Genomic DNA, 17637 nt, shown 5'->3' with positions numbered 1-17637 from the left:
ATGAGTCATGAGTAAAATCATAGCGTCTGCACACAATTTCCAGGCAGAACGTTTCTACACTGGTGGTGGGAAATCCACATAATTATTTAATTTGTTTGCAATACATGTCAATCAAAAGACCTGAGCCTTATGAACCCCCAGAGAGCAAGCATAAAGCAAAAGTGGCGAATGTATTTCAGAAATAAACCTTGAGAGGAAACAGAATAACTTTGTATGTCTTTTATTTGGGTTACTGTCCTGCCTCAGAAGGTTTTAGATAGAAATAACCCTGAAATATTAAAGAGTTGATTTAGATTATTATTTCAAGTGAGACCTGCGCCCATATTCCTAAAGCTTCTAAGCATCCTCTAAGAACGCTCTTAATTTACCGTAAAAGCTTCTACGTAGTAGTCTTTGCTTAAAAATGGTCCAGGACCAATCTGAGAGAAACTCTGTGCAAGGAAGAGACAAAAACATTCATCTTAGTGAGGAGACGGGGCTGACCCCGTTGCTATGTATGACACAGTCTTTTAAAGACTGTGATTGGTTGACCAAGAAGGAAAAAAGGGCGCTGTTAAGTATAGGGTCATTAGTTTGAAATTGCACATGTCTTTTTTACTGTTTTACCGTACTCATGCACGCACACACACACGCACTATATATATATATAGATAAATATTCTTTCTTAATTTTATTTTATAGCGTTTTTACAATTTGAATTGCATCGAATCAGCTATACAATAAACCAAACCCAAGATAATCAAATGTTGAACACAAACACACCCAAAATAAAAATAAAAAAACTGGCAAACCTTAACATTTATATAGAAATTGTCTTGGATTGCAACATATTTCTTCTCACTTTTCTGGTTTAGTCCATTTTCTCTGCTTCTTAAGAAACTCTTAAGTCTCTTAAAAGTACTCCTCGCAATTCCTAAACTTTTGGACCTTAAAAGCTCTTTTAAGGGTTAAGATGCTTTATGAAATACTTTTTTCTTTACTAGAATCTTTTCTGTTATTCTAATGGGAAACGCTCATATTTCTTAGAATTTTCGTAGAATTTTGTCATTTGGAGCATCTTTTTCTCTAAGATTTTTCATGAATATGGGCCCTAATCCTAAAGTTTGACAGTGTTAAACTTGTAGAATAAAGTTTTATGCAACTTACATCTATATTTCCAAGTTTGGCTTAACACCTCCGGCAGCGATCAGGCAGTCTAAGCTGAAAGGACACAGTTGAGCCATTACATGAGCTGAGAAATCTGGTTGCTCCTGCCATAATTCCTCGTTTCACAGCTGAATATGAAATTTTTACTTTCTGAACTGAAGGAGGCAAAGACCAAATGTGACAACTTTTAAGACCCAACCAGACTGTTGCTACTTTAGTGAATACCTTTAGAGGAGCAATTTGAAAACATTTCAAGAAAAGTGAGTGTGTGGTATTTTTTTATTTTATGTCCCAGTTTAATGTGCAGGGACATATTTGGGTGATTTCCTCATAAACGTGTAAACACTGTGTCTCTGCGGTGCTTTCACAACATTACTCTGTTTATATGAGCAGCTTGACATGGTAGTATCAACCAATAGCATCATTCTGAGGTAAAATTGAATGCTCAATCCAACCAATGTGAGACAGCCATAGTGTTTGGAAAACGGTTTGATGTTTTGTTTTGTTTGTTTAGTGAACTGTTAGATTGGCGTGGCCTAACATTTTTTCAAAGATCACATCAGCACATACAATAACAAATGATGTTTTATTCCCACTGTGTGTCATCTGAACACTAGCTGTAAATCTTGCCTCTACTGCTACATATGACGAACATGCATCCAGTTTTTTCTACAATGTTTTCCTAAGATTTCTCTGGGGCTGTTTTCCAAACACCAGAGATGACGGACGATTGAAGTTAGCCATTGCTTCGCACCCCATGCCGGAATTTATTTTCTCACACAGGAGGGTCTGTCTCTGCTCCGCAGCACGTCCACCGGAAATGTAGCGGCTGCTTAAGAAACTAAAACGTATTCTGCTAACTAACCATCAGCACCACGTTAGCCACTGCCGTATGCAACACTATTACTCATTATACACAGGATTCTGCCAAAAACACTTCTAGCATGTATTTATCCTCACAAGAGGAGGTGATGAACTTTCAGACTCAGTCTTACAAGTGTTGACATAGGTTTGAGGTTTGGTTGAGCTTGGTTTGGAGTAACTAGATACCCACTACTTCATACACTAGGCAAAAAACAACATATACGCTTTGGTAAAGAAGCTCTTTTGCAAACGGCATGGTTTTGGAAGCTGAAGATTGCAAATGGTTTACATTAAAAAGCCTATTTGAGTAAACATTTCAAACCTCAGTTCACCACAGTCACAAATCTGTCATGTTTCTTTACTTTGTGATTATGTCATGCTTGACTTCCTCTTTCTTAATGATATTTGTTTACTCTATATTCTTCTGTCTACAGATAAACTGCTTGTACTTACTGTTGCCACAGAAGAGACAGATGGCTACCTCCGATTTTTGCTGTCAGCAAACTACTTCAACTACACTGTAAAGGTCAGATTTTCTTTATCATTCTATTTTATATTCTATTTGAACTGAATGATCAACTGCTAAATTGTACAATTTACTGAATTTCAATACTTAACTGCGCCAGTTTTATGTATCACGTGTTTGTTTTTTAAATAATGCAATAAATTGAACGTCTGTCAAATTGAATGTTTCTATCCATCTTGTTTACTTGTCCATTATTGCCAAATAAATCCTTTTGGGCCTTTTTAGTATGTACTGTATCGACTCACTGAGTACACATAAGACCGGATGTATGTTTTATTGAACTTGAGATATTGTCAGCTAACAGTGAAAAATTCTAACACAGGTGCTGGGAATGGGGGAGACTTGGAAGGGAGGAGATGTTGGTCGTTCCATTGGTGGTGGTCAGAAGGTTCGGTTGCTGAAGGAGGCAATGGAGTCTTTGGCTGACCAAGAGGACCTGGTGATTCTTTTTGTGGACAGGTAGGCTCAGAATCAAGGGTTTATGTATTGAATTAGCAAATGATCATTGTGCTTCAGCTAGTTTTTCGTCTGGTTGCCTGTTAAATACAACTCTCAAGGCAGTTTATGGCTTTGGAAATTTGGAATCTATTGATTCGTGTTCATCGTCACGAATTTCCCCCTTTTTTTGTGTCAGTCAGGACAACCCTTTTTCTTGTCACTCAGCACAACGTTCACTTTAACCTAATATCAAAAGAAGTTGTATCAAAAGAAATTCCTCATCTCAAACCCTAAAATCAAAATCTCAAAGGCTAATTTAGCTATAAACGTGAGTTTCACGAGGTAGCAAAGCAACGATAATGGCTACCCTAACCCTGCCCCTAAAACTAATGTTACAAGGGAAAAGTCGGTCACACTCTATTTTAAGGTCAAATTTTTGGTATTTATAAACCATTTACTACCACTTTTGCGTCAGTAAACGTCTAATTTGTTGCTTATTAATAGTTTGTAAAGTAGTTGTTAGGTTAAGGTATTGGGTAGAATTAGGGAAGTAGAATTTGGTCATGTTGAATTATGTGCTTTATAAGTACTAATAAACAGCAAATATGAGTATAATAGGCATGCTAATAAGCAACTAGTTAATAGTGAGAATTGGTCCCTATAATAAAGTGTTACCGAAAAGTCAAATCATAACAAAAATACGAATGAGATCGTAGAAAATATGAATTCACATTATTGAGCCACCTTGAAAAATAGATAGGAATTCCCATCAGATTGCGTTGATATATACTCACACGTGTAAGATATTGCGTCTAAAAATATGTTTGATTGAAAGTAGTGCAGGGTGACACAAAAAAGTTGTGCTGACTGTCAAAAATATAGAGGGAAATTCATGTTGATGAACACAAATGAATAGGTTACAGTATGTGACAATGTCATGAATTCCTGTGAGACTGTGTTGGTTAAAAACAGATCTAATAAGATGCTTTGCTTCTTAGTACAAATCAACTTATAACATTTATTTATGCGGGGAGTGGCTGTCCTATGAATAAAGTTGAATTTGAAACAAATTGCTTTTTAGTAAGCTGCACAAACTGCTCAAATGTAGCTTTTCAGTTGACTATAACAAATATGACATTAGTGTCTTAACTTCCTCAGCAGGAGAAATCTTGCAGCACTGTAAATTTAATGGAACCCAGCAAGACTTTGTGTGAGGGAAAAATGGATGGGCATTCGTTCAACAACTTTGTAGGCCTACCTATAAAACCCCATTTTTGGGGCTCGATTTATGGTAATCAGACATAATAAATGGCCTGTAATTTAATCTCATCATTCATGGGAAATTACAGCATGTCATTTTATAATGAAAGTGTGGTAATCTTTCCCGTGCCGTGCAGGTCTGGGTGTGTTCTATTGAAAAGCCATTATTATGATCACAGAGCAGAAAAGACCGCCGTTTGGAGTTAACTTCATGCTTACCTGCCACATGCTATGCAGTTTTGTTTATGAGGGGGTAATTTATATAAAACCCCTTCATATTAAATGCCTCAAATCAATTTAAGCCCACATTACAGAACTCTGGAACAATTTATGCACAGCCATATCTGGAATTAGAGATATTTCTAGGTCACCTAAACCACTCAGAGTTTAGAATAACTACATTCAGGGCCATACGTCAGTGAATAGCTTGCCTTGTGTCTAACCTTAACATTTAGGTTACTCCCATGCTGCTAAAATTTCTTCTGAAATACAGTATTTTTCTAAGTAATATTTTATTCACAGGTACGGTCGAGACCGTTTTGCCACATTGAGGATGCGTCATGTATTCCAGAGATGAATGTTGTGTCGTGTAGGGAAAAGGAAAGCGATTTGTGTGCACAGGTGTTCTCCAGATGAAACCTTGGTTCTTCCCCCACAGTTCATTTCCTATGATGACATTTATAGTTACTCCCATTTCCAGGCATATTAATAGTGTCTGTAATGCAAAACCTAAACGCCAGTGAAATGCCCCCCAATCCAGTGTTCAGTGAAAACAGACACAGCTGATTAAATAAACTAGAGGCAGATTAGCAAATATTGTTTGTACAACTGTTTTAGAACTTCTTAAAGGTGAAAATATGACTAACTGCGGATCAGATGATGAATTGATAGCTAAAGTGAGCAGGATAACAGCATTTATTTGTCTTTTCCCCTCAGTTATGACCTCATCTTTGCTGGAGGACCTCAAGAGATTCTTAAAAAGTTCCAACAGTCCAATCACAAGGTGGTGCTCGCTGCCGAGGGTGTTATCTGGCCAGATTCACGCCTGGCTGAGAAGTACCCTTCTGTCCGCAGTGGGAAACGCTTTCTTAACTCTGGAGGTGTGTAAAAGGCATGCATACTAAGTTGGAAATAATGGGAAATGCCATGTTTGGATGTGTTTTTAGCATCAAATGTCTTTTTTACTTTTCAAATGTTTATTTAAAATGATTGAAGACAAAGCAACGAGGTATAGAGACACAGATATGAGGACACTCCAATGCAGTGTTCGAGACAAAGTCTGCATTGGGAATAGCCACGTTTGAATGTTCCACTTCCCACCTCAATGCATTCCAGACAAACAAGGTCAAGCTACATTAAAATGTGCTAAAACCGTATTTATTGTTTGAATTTAGTCATTAAACTAAATATACATTGTTTCAGCATTTTGTGCTGTGGGTTTATGTGGAAAGAGCTCCGTGCTATTTGTAGCATCCTGGACATGATGTCAGATACCTCATATCAATGAACCCTGACCTCAGGAAGATGAGTTCACATTTCCTACTTCAAGCACCATTCCAGGTGTAAGTTCCTAGTAGGAGAAGGTAATATGAGTTGTCACGAACTCGCCACGAGTAGGCTATGTGAATGCAAAAGTTTGCATGTGCATATTCGTCCAAATTATTATTCTTATTTTGCTTATTGTTTAGTTTATCAATGTTTTAATTATTCATTTTTTCATTATTCATTTATGAGGCCATCTTGAAGACTTTAAGCCAGCAATGACTGGCATACTTTCTGCACACAAGGTCATGACCGACACTCATTTGAGCCATATCATCCAAACTGATCTTGCCTTGAATGCTTCTTCTGTGGGTTTGTTTGGTCTAGTAGGGGTTAGAACAATTCAAAGCGATTATAGAGAGCATAGAAAAACAGTACGATTTTATTATCTGCATTCGACGATAGAGAAAATGTTTTCTTTGTGAACCGTCAAGCAGAGGCCAGTCACACTGTGGAATTTCCTTTGGCATAGTGCTCTTTTCATGCAAAAGCCCAGGTAAATGGAGCATTCATGTGAGAGTATGCATGTGTCCGTCCGTCTTGCCAAACTCTCGTTGAAGAACGGTCACATCCGCCTTCATTATACATAAACCCTGTGGTCATGGCTCGTCTTAACACCGTAGTCTTGATACAGGCTATTTTAATCTGGTGAATTACTGCTTTGAATGTGGTGGTCACTTGTCTGGTATATTGTCATGTCAGGGCGTTGAGTCTGTGTGATTAACAAGCTTATTTGTTTTGGATTTCCTATCCGATACTGTTCACAATCCAAATTGATGGTTTGGTTTTGTCCCGTAGGCTGCCCAGTAGATTGCGGTGTCCACTGTTTTGTTTCAGTTAGATGAGGAATGTCATATCCACTAGCTTGTGGAAACAAAAAAGACTTGGGAGATTTGGAGCACTGTATTTCAACATCAGTCTTATTTGCTAACCACTAGAAGTCCAGTTTGACCATTTAAAAAAATCTGAATTTGGGACTGGATCACATTTGAGCAAAGGTGTTCAGGCTCAGCTTCATATGATAATCTGTTGCATCATCCATAACCTGATACTCATGACCAAAATTTTGGATGGAGATTTGCGTTCAGCCAAAAGTTTGTGGGCATTTTTGCAACATCACTTGATTCATTTTACTATTCATTTAGTCAAATGAAAAAAGCTATTCAGTTTACTTGCTGTCTGCAGGTGTAATACATTCGTAGTGAATTCCTCCAGGTGTTTACACATGTAACATAGCTTATCTCGTTAAGATCATCCTTTGTTGCCAATATTCAACATCTTTGTTGGTAGCAGGGTTTCATTCAATGGGAAAATACCTTCTGCATTCTAGATTAAAACCACATGTCATAATCCCTTACATCTGGATTTAGCCAGAACCTGGGCATTATGTCAAGGGTTTAACTTTACTGCAGTGTAATAAAACAAAATCCATGCCACCACATCTGAGTCGACATCGTTTACATTAAGATGATAAACTAATTTACAAAATTCATTGACAAGTGAATGGTTTTTGTATGGTTTATCGTTTTTGGCTTTTGGTGGATTGAAGCTTCCTTGAAATCCTCAGTGTCTAAATTTCTTTATAAGAATTTATCAAATTCCAACTACAGCCATTGAAAGAAGCAGTAGTATTTGTCTTAAATGCCTGATTTTCTTAAGGGTATGAATGCTTCTGAAGAGTAAAAAAGGGTGACATAGGGTGGAAATTGAACATAGGCTGATGTGAAAGCCAAACCCTACAATTTCCAAGTCTGGTCAGGGAAAAGATGATAAATATGCACCCGGGTTACTATAGAATCCCTAACAACCAGCTGAGGCCCTACTGTACACTATATCTAGGGTAACTACAGAATGTCTTTCCTGTCTGAGGTTACTCAACTTCTTGGTTTCTACCCGATTTCCCAGTATTTTGAGGGTTTGAGGAATCACACTTTTTTATCCACGGTTGCATATGGTCATAAGTAAGCACAGTGCGTAACTTTATACTGTCTGCCGCTGTGTTCTATGTTTAATTTTTGCATTATGATATACACTCACCTAAAGGATTATTAGGAACACCTGTTCAATTTCTCATTAATGCAATTATGGTGGTGGTGTAATGGTGTGGGGGATGTTTTCTTGGTACACTTTAGGCCCCTTTGTGCCATTTGGGCATCGTTTAAATGCCATGGCCTACCTGAACATTGTTTCTGACCATGTCCATCCCTTTATGACCACCATGTACCCATCCTCTACTGGCTACTTCCAGCAGGACAATGCACCATGTCACAAAGCTCGAATCATTTCAAATTGGTTTCTTGAACATGACAATGAGTTCACTGTACTAAAATGGCCCCCACAGTCACCAGATCTCAACCCAATAGAGCATCTTTGGGATGTGGTGGAACGGGAGCTTCGTGCATCCCACAAATCTCCATCAACTGCAAGATGCTATCCTATCAATATGGGCCAACATTTCTAAAGAATGCTTTCAGCACCTTGTTGAATCAATGCCACGTAGAATTAGGGCAGTTCTGTCGGCAAAAGAGGGTCAAACACAGTATTAGTATGGTGTTCCTAATAATCCTTTAGGTGAGTGTATGCTTACACTTTGTACAGCACTTTGGTCAACAGCTGTTGTTTTTTATAAAAAAATATGACTGCCTGACACACTGTTATTGGGATGGATATTGAAATATTTATTATCGAGAAAATTGGAATGAGAACCTTCATATCTGGGCATCCAATAATGTCAACCATTCACACACCTATTTACAGCTTAAGCTTACTCTTACAATAAATGGATCATAAAACCCAGTTGTGTTGTTTTTTTCACAGGCTTTATTGGCTATGCTCCATACATACACAAGATTGTGAACCAGTGGAACCTTCACGACAACGATGACGATCAGCTATTCTACACAAAGATTTACGTGGACCCACTTCAAAGGGTTAGTGAACAAAGTTTGCCACTCTCTGAGAACATATAAACTTACTCATAACTTAACCATGTCCTCATAAACTGCTACCAAATGCATCACAGCGCTCAAATGCTAGAAAACAGCTGAAAAATACACAACCAAACTTTGAACAGAGATCATATTGTTACATTTTTACACAAACTATAACATGCACTCTTCTTTATTTTAGGAAAGGCTTAATATGACTTTGGACCACAAGTGTGAGATTTTCCAAAACCTAAATGGAGCAGTGGGTGAGTTTGTTGAAGATGGTGTCTGACATTGTCAACTTTGGTAGGAAACACAGTTATTGATTCTGTGAACAGTGCATTAAAAAATGCATCTATATGACTAAATGGTTCTTCAAGTATATTAGTGTCCTTACTTTTCTTTTTGAATAGACATTTATCTCTTAAGTATTATATTTTGGAATGTAACATTTCCAGTGTTGTTTGTGTTGGAAGCCAAAATTATAATTATGCTGTTTGTTTAGGAAGCAGACTAGCAGGTGATTAAAAGTACAAAACCATAGACTTGCATGGAAGGGGATACCCAAGTCACATCCTGCAATAATACTAGAGCTTGAGGGTGGTCTCTTTTTAGGCCAGTAAGCACCACCTAACAATTGTCCAAAACGGCCTAAGAACTGCAGAATTGTGTTACAACCAATTTGAATGTGACACATTTTTCATTATTTTGCATTTAGATGAAGTCCTTCTGAAGTTTGGGACTGAGCGAGTGCGAGTGAGGAACACAGTCTACAACAGCCTGCCGACCGTAATACATGGAAATGTGAACTCCAAGGTAAATGTCTTTATTTCTACAGACACAGACATAAACAGTTAATGCAAATTCTCTATTAAACATCCATGAAACGAAATATGGAGTTTAGTGGCTTTGAATGTACAATTTGTAATTTTTTGCCTAGATGCCACTAAATTTCATACACTGCACTTTTAAGTCTGTTTAAGTTAAGTCTTATTAGCCTTGAGCCTTTTCATCTCAGAAGATACCCATAAAAGTTGCCATGTTTGTTAGTGTCAAAATGTACAGCCTGTAACAGAAAAACAACATATTACAATCAGATGTATTCATTTTTTGCTCTCAATAACCCCAGGTTGACCACCACTTAGTATACACATATATTTTACAGAATACTACAATACTAGCAAATAGCATACTGCTCCTCGGCCTTAAGTCTTTAAGACACTGATATCCAACAAATCCTGCAAGTCTTCAAAATAGGTGTCAGGGATTACTAGACAGTTCTCTGGCAACAATATGAGCATCACTCCCCTATTCTCAGGGTCCAGCTGTTGAGTATGACAGTAAAACATTCACTGCATATCTGGATGATAGCATAATCTCAACCACAGAGCGAGATGAGATTTTCCTGCTACTCTTCTCTGAAACATTAAATAAACCAAGACTCTCTGTTGAGTCATCTTCTCCTGGTTCTTAACCATCTGTGCTGTTTCTAATGAATAATCATTCATCCAGAACTCACCCTCATGCTTTATGGTCCAGACAGCCCCGTGTCGGTCAGTGGAAATCTTCTGTGAAATATTTATCAGACCCTGGGGAATCCAGATGTTCCCATAAACACAAATACAAGGACCAATTAAAGTAACAAGGCTTGAGAATATAGTAGCTGACGGCTAGAAGCTAGTGGCTTTCGGTTTATAAAGACCGGACATCTCATAATTTATGTCCGCAGAGTTTAACCAACTGACCCGAGAGCGCCAGAGGTCAAGACCTGAGTGTACAAGATTTGTCTGCATTGTTGCCACATTTGATGTCGAATGACCTACCACTATCTCAAATTGATGAACACAGAACGTATTAGACAGACTGCATCTGGAGACCATCTGTGGTGGAGGCTGGTTTGAATTGTAGATCCCATCCTTAGTTGTACTTTCTAACTTCTTGTAATTGAAAGCAGCATGTCAAGAGTGTGCAAGGCTCTTATTCCAGAATCTGCATCCAACAACTTGTGAGCAACTGAAGTAAGATTAAAAGCTTCTCTAACAGAAGAAACTCAAAGTTGGTTTTCTCTAAGTACAGCCAATGGGCAGTTTGTTAGAGTGTTTGGTTTATACGTTTAATTGAGTTCATTGAGACATGCTGTTACATTGTAATAAAGGGTTTAGTATAATTTAGCTATTATCATATATACATTAAGTATATTAATATGTCTCATTTTCCACATTTGCCTTTAACTTTTTGTACAACACTGGTTTACTCTTGTCTTTGGGTTTGCAGGACTGCAGTAATTGCTATGTGAGGTTGCTTTGGATAGAAGCAGGTTTATCAAAGTTAAAACTATTGAAACATTTCTGTTAATTAAAACAAAATTTGGCTTGAACATTATTTGCAAAACTTAAAGCAACAACGAAATATAAGTTTAAGTTGAGGCACTTATGATATTAACTGAAAGAATTAAAAACTGAAATAACCATGAGTTAAACTTATATAGCAATATCCAAAATGGACAGTACAAATAATGAAAACCATAAATGTTGGCAGTCTATCAGATTTCATGTATTTTATTATCTTACTACAGTAGCTTTGTCTATGAATACAGTTTAGGGCTGGAACAAACAGATTACACACTATAACATACATCAGGACGTTAGAGGGCCCCTACCCAGCAACGGGCCTTGTTGTCCTCCCTCTGACCACAGCCATGTTGGGTTACAAATATACATAGGACACTTATTAGACTGGGTTCTGTGTAGCTACTAGTAGAAAGCAAATATTTATTAATGTAAATAGCATTTGCGTCCGTTTGGCTGGCTAGAGGGTTGAGCTTTGGAAAGCATAGGCACCTTTATCGCACAAATCAACAACCACTAAAGATAAATATTTAGCGCTTTCTGTAAAGTTTAGGCTTAAGCTGTTTATGCTATTGGGAAAAATTGTTTCAGCATTCAAATTTTAGATAAACACAAATAACTCCCATATACCTGAATCTCCATTTACAATTTCAATATGAAACGACCAGCAGATGTGAAGTTTCCATCTATGCGATGCTATCCTAGAAATTTCCATTGATAATTTACAATCACTGTCATATATTGTTTGATGTGTGTTCTGCTGTAAATCTAAATTCAAAATTCCAACAATAATAACAGTTCAGTTGAAATTTATTTCATGAGAATTGAATGGCAGGAATCCTTTTTGGTTTAACGTTCCAACCAAAACTACCATGGGTTGGCCCGTAGAAAGAATAGACATTTCCCATCCTTGCTGAAACATAAATCACTTTAACCACATATTTTTAGACCAAAAAGTACATTTCTTAAATTCACGTTCATAGTGCATTCAAGCTAATAGCACATGGGACTTGAACCCATGACCTTGATGTTCCTACAGTGCCACGCGGTACCAGTTCAACAACAGGAACACTGAGTTTAACTCTTCTTTTTATTCCAGATATACTTGAATTACTTGGCCAACTACATCCCAAATGCGTGGAACTATGAGCGAGGCTGTACCATCTGTGACCATGACATGGTGGATTTGTCCCAGCTTAAAGTAAGTCATCGAGCGACCGCCACAGTGGGATTTATCATTTCTTTTCCCTCTCAGAATCCTAAAACTCATCCAGACCTACTAATAATACACAACTCTATATGTAAGAACTGGTTGTTCTGTTTCGGGTTTCACTTTGTGATAATCCAGGAGAAGTCAAGCTTGAGACTCATGAATGTGTTATCCAACAATAGCAAGCATCTTGCCCGACGTCTCCCCAGGCTTTCATTAAAGCTGTATAAATGCCCACGAGGAGCCACTTGAGGAAGAGGAAGTTGTGCTCTGCTGTGGTGCAGGAAATGGCTTTTGGTTTTTAGACAGTTTCACTTACTGGGGTGTTGCTGTCAACCAAACCTGTCTTTAGAGGGTAGTGTAGTATGGAGTTTTATCCACAGGGTAACTTATAGTGGTTATCCTGAAAATTTGACACAGGGTTCAGCTAAGGCTGCCAAGAACAACAACCCTGGGTAGTAGCTAATACATTGCTTAGGGGGGTCTGGGGGCTCTGTGTCAAAACAGCCCACCCCAAGTGTCTTACATTCTGATCCTTAGAAATGGGTTGAATCTTGTTGTCATGCTGGTAAATCGTAAACTAATAATTTAGAGAATCCACTTAATTCATGTCTTAATTCATGTCTAATGCAAAAATTATGGATTATGAGTTACGCTTCAAAATGTAAAACTAAGGGTCAGAGGTTTGCTTAAGTTCTTCACCATCAAATACTGACTGGGAAACCACACGGAAAAGAGCAACTTTCCTAAAGGCTGTCGGGAGAATTTCATTCACTTTGACATTTTTATTCTAATTACAAAACACATTGTTGGGCTAAATGGAACCCAAATGAATAACTATGCTTGTCTCTTGCTACTCAGACATTTCTTCTTAGAAATAGACCCAACAATGAGTCTTAAGATCTCAACAATGTCTCAAACTGTGACAGGGTTTTTCTGCCAGCAGCTAAATCATCTTGACTTTTTGATGATTCAAGGTTTTTTGAAGGATCAATGTTCAGCCCACTTTCCGAAGTTTGTTGTTTCTCGGGGTGAAGCAGTGGCCGGGTCACACAACCTTCATCTGCTTTGTGGTTTTTGGTTGTTTGTTGAAAAATGGACGAGAGTTCAGATTCTCACACTGTCTATGCTTAGGTCGAAATGGGCCCAGTTAAAAGAAACTGTCCCGGTCTAGACTCTTCAAAATCCTCTGTGTCTCCTGTTTAGTCCCTGGTCCTCTGTCAGTAACAATTTGCAGACCTCTGGCTCGATTCTTGGACACTCCCTTCAGAAACACAGAGCCAGGGTCAGAACGGAAAATTACATGGTGCCAGTTAGGCCCCGTTTCATCTAGTGAGCTGTGAAGACCGGTCACGAACCACAAAAGTAGTGACCGATCCATGTACCCTTAAGCTCAATTTCATGGGAAAGAAACCTCGACATTCTCTAAGACCTCCAGCAGAGCTCTGGGAAAACTATGGCCAACCAGTTGTTTGCAATGTATTATTTGTTTACCTACCAGTAAGCAACCCTTTAAATTATTTAATTTTAAAAATGAAGAAAAAGATGAAAGCATGGAGTTTAGTTGTTACAGTGTATATGTAAAAGATAAATAAAAGTTTATCTGAACTATACACTTTATTTTGTGTTTATTGTATGTTTCCGCTTGTTTTAGACAATGAATCAAACTCAGAATATGAGGCAGTGTAAGACAAATAGAGAATTTGTGACTCTCATATCCAATTTCGAAAAGAATATTGAATTATTCACAAAATTATAACAATAACACTATATTTTTAATGAAGTTTTGAATATCATGGTTATTGCCCATACTAATTAATTTATTTGTTTGTTTTCCACAATGTTAAATAAGATTAAGCATGATTATTTGTAAAACATTATATTTAAAGCATACAACATACTCTATATAATATAGGGTTTTGGTCTACCTAAAACATGTGAATTTCTTCATCGCATGATAAAGTGCTCTCCATTAACGTTTGACAACTTTTCTCTTTATGTAAACAGGAGTTTTCAAGAGTGACTGTTGGTGTATATATTGAACAGCCAACTCCATTCCTGCCAGAGTTCCTCCAGAGGCTCCTCACACTCGATTATCCCAAAGATAAACTTGATGTCTTTGTTCATAACAGTGTGAGTGTCTGGCCGAGAAGGTAATGATAAACATTTGACCTTTTGAATATCAGGCTATTCGTGAACCTTTTTTTCATTTTGTGTTCTTCAGGAGGTTTACCATGAGAAGCACATACAGAAATTCTGGGAGGAAAACAAGGATGTGTTCCATAGCTTTAAGGTTGTGGGACCCGAAGAAAACTTGAGTCAAGGAGAAGCACGAGACATGGGCATGTAAGTGTCTCCTTAATGTTACTTCATGTCTGTGTTTGGAGTTGGTGTCTGCTGTCATGGTGATCTCAGTCAAGTTGTTTGTCTTAATTGTTAGGGCCAGAAATGTTTGTTTAAGCAGCCAACGCAGATGTTAAAAGATGGGTTTTTTTCAGACACCTGTGTTTTAGAGTGTAGGTTTTTAGGAATATTTTAAACCACAAATTAAAACATTTGTTCAGCATGATAACCTGAAGATTTTTGACTGCGTATAAGCTCTTTTAGCCCGGGAGACCAAGTGATTCACAAACAAACTCTTCATACTGTATGTTTTTACATTATACTTGAAAAATCTGAATAAAATGAAAGTTAAATTATGTAAAATGGCATTTTTGCAGTGCTTAAAACAACCATACAACATTACAAACAATAAGTCATTCTTTACTACTACACATTCGTCTTACTATTTGTAATAAAAATAATTATAGGCACCACTTTTTCTGCCGGTAATAATTGATACATTGCATATAAAACATCTAAAATCAGTCAGCATATGTTGTGAATTATTAAAAAACAGCTGATTTTTGTATTGTACATAGTATAGAAATGTACTTATATTATTAACTAACACAAAATCTCTTTTTTCAACAGGGATTTGTGCAGAAAGGATCCTTTATGTGACTACTACTTCAGCATTGATGCAGATGTAATGCTCACCAATCGACAAACTCTCAAACTCCTCATGGAGCAAAACAGGTGATTTTTACTGTTATGCCATATATTTAATTCCTCTGGAATCTTCCAAAGTAACCGTTTGTCCCTCAAGCTCCTCAAAAATCTCACGGTGGACTGAACGCACATCCCTCGCAGTATAAAAATATGCCTGGGTGGCTTCCTGTTTTCCCATGGTGCATGGAAAGAGTCAGCGGCGTATTGCATGAAGTTCCACAATAAACAGAGCTAAAATGAGCTGCATTTACCATGTGACAGCGCTTAACACTCTTTTGCATGACTCTGGAGGATGCCAGCCTCAGATATTTAAAGAAGCCTTGGGAAATCTCTCTTGTGACCTCTGGGTTGTGGTGTGAAATCGTAACTCGGAACTGTGGACATGTGGAATTTTACTTTCTTGCTTTCACATTGTTGACCAACACTATAATTTCCACTAATGTGAATGACATGTTTACGTCAGTCAAGTGATATTTGGTATGCTTGCAACGTTTATTGGTCAGAATGGAGTTGAAGTGCCCAACTGTGTGACTTTAGAAGCTCAGGCGGTTTCACGAGCCGATGCCCTCTTCAGAACTTCACGCAAGAAAATATGCTCATATTCATCATTGGAATGACACATTTTTATTCTATGCTTTTTACTTTACAAGTCGTTATCCAATCGTTTTTGGTTCAATGAAATCAATGGGTTTCAATGTTGTTCAGACACCAACATTCTTCTACAATATCTTCGTTTGTGTTCTTCGGAAGAAGGAAATCCAGACAGGTTTGAAATGCCATTTGGGTGAACAAATAATGAAAGATTTTTCATTTGGGTTCATGTTTATATGCTCATTTAATATAATCATTATATTAATAATTATTAATTATTTCTCCTGTTATTTAATATAATTATTATATTAATAATTATTAATTATTTCTCCTGTTATGACCTTTTTTTGAACACTTGACTGTCAGCAGAGATGCTCACATGTTAACGTCATTGAACTTTTCCATAATCCTGTTTTCCCGTCAGAAAAATAATTGGGCCGCTTGTCACCCGTCATGGAAAACTGTGGTCCAATTTTTGGGGAGCCCTAAGCCTGGATGGTTACTATGCAAGATCAGAGGACTACATTGACATTGTGCAGGGAAAGCGTGTGTGAGTATCTTCTCCTGCTCTGATCTATGCTTGAATCATTTTTTTAGACTAAATCAAAGCCCGTACTTGAGGTTTTTTACCAAAAATAGATGACTAATTCTAGATTTTAAAATATCTAAATTTACATGTACAGTTCCTTCCATGATTTACTTGAATTTCATCTCTTTCATGATCATCATACAGCGCATTTATACGATCCCATGCTTGTATGTTTAAAGACGTGTTCATGTCCTGAGCCGACCTTTTGTTTCGTGTTAACAGTGGTGTGTGGAATATCCCCTTCATGGCCCACGTCTACCTGATAAAGGGCCAGACTCTGAGGAATGAGCTTAAAGAAAAGAATGTTTTTGTCCTGGAGAAGCTGGACCCTGACCTGGCAATGTGCAGGAATGCCAGAGAGCTGGTATGACCAAACAAAGAGCTGTACAGTAACCACAAATACAGTGTCCTAGATCAACATCTCTTGCTGTCTTTTAATAATATTAAATAATGTGAAATAAAGTCTAAGCCTAAATTTATATATAGTTTATTGTTATTATATAAACAATTATTTTTCAATGCTTTTAAACATCTGCTGTTCCGCTGTGATCAGGATGTAACTGGCAAGTATACCGAGTATTTGATGTGCTGTTTGTGTTGAAAGCATGAATTTTCTATGTCTTCATAGCAGCTGTGCATTTTCAGTTTCATGTCTCATCGTCCTCTCCCCTTGTTACATCTATCCCATCACGTTTAATAGAAATGGGAAAGTCTGGTTGGCTGCTATGTTGTTTCTCAAGGAACCCTACTAACAACTGCTTTTTTCCACCTAAAAGGCTTCATGTCTACTAAACTAACTGTTATTGACAACCTAAAGCTTCGCATAAGTGCTGACCAGAAAGTTGGCCACCTTAAAAACTCAGGGATTTTTGCTGCACACGCATTTCAAAAGCTCCTTCCTGGCAAGGTTTTATATACAGTATACAGTATATGTGGCGGGTCCATTTCTTCCCTCATGCTCTCCTTCTGTTTTACGTTTTTTCCTCATTAAATAATTCACATGGTGCTTTTCCTTCATTTTAGACAATACAAAGAGAAAGAGAATCTCCTTCCCCGGAATCATTCCATATGCTCAGATCCCCAAAGGTTCCTCTTGTTTTACTTATTCTTTACTGTAAAATACAAATAAATGTTTTACAGCTAGC

General features: G+C 37.5%; 1 protein-coding gene across 1 annotated transcript in view; it reads left to right on the top strand.

Annotated features, from left to right (window-relative positions):
* Positions 1-17637, top strand: part of plod2 (procollagen-lysine, 2-oxoglutarate 5-dioxygenase 2) — a 38953-nt gene that overhangs the window by 14579 nt on the left and 6737 nt on the right. Inside the window, exons 2-14 of the mRNA XM_056738252.1 lie at positions 2445-2536; positions 2859-2995; positions 5171-5334; positions 8594-8706; positions 8906-8969; positions 9422-9519; positions 12151-12252; positions 14269-14394; positions 14486-14607; positions 15235-15339; positions 16328-16453; positions 16715-16856; positions 17516-17578. Of these exons, the coding sequence (XP_056594230.1) occupies positions 2445-2536; positions 2859-2995; positions 5171-5334; positions 8594-8706; positions 8906-8969; positions 9422-9519; positions 12151-12252; positions 14269-14394; positions 14486-14607; positions 15235-15339; positions 16328-16453; positions 16715-16856; positions 17516-17578 (1454 nt within the window). The remainder of the gene's footprint in view (positions 1-2444; positions 2537-2858; positions 2996-5170; positions 5335-8593; positions 8707-8905; positions 8970-9421; positions 9520-12150; positions 12253-14268; positions 14395-14485; positions 14608-15234; positions 15340-16327; positions 16454-16714; positions 16857-17515; positions 17579-17637) is intronic.

This window comes from Triplophysa dalaica, chromosome 23, assembly GCF_015846415.1.
Source record: "Triplophysa dalaica isolate WHDGS20190420 chromosome 23, ASM1584641v1, whole genome shotgun sequence".
Classification (NCBI taxonomy): domain Eukaryota; kingdom Metazoa; phylum Chordata; class Actinopteri; order Cypriniformes; family Nemacheilidae; genus Triplophysa; species Triplophysa dalaica.
This window is presented reverse-complemented; position numbering and strand designations above follow the sequence as displayed.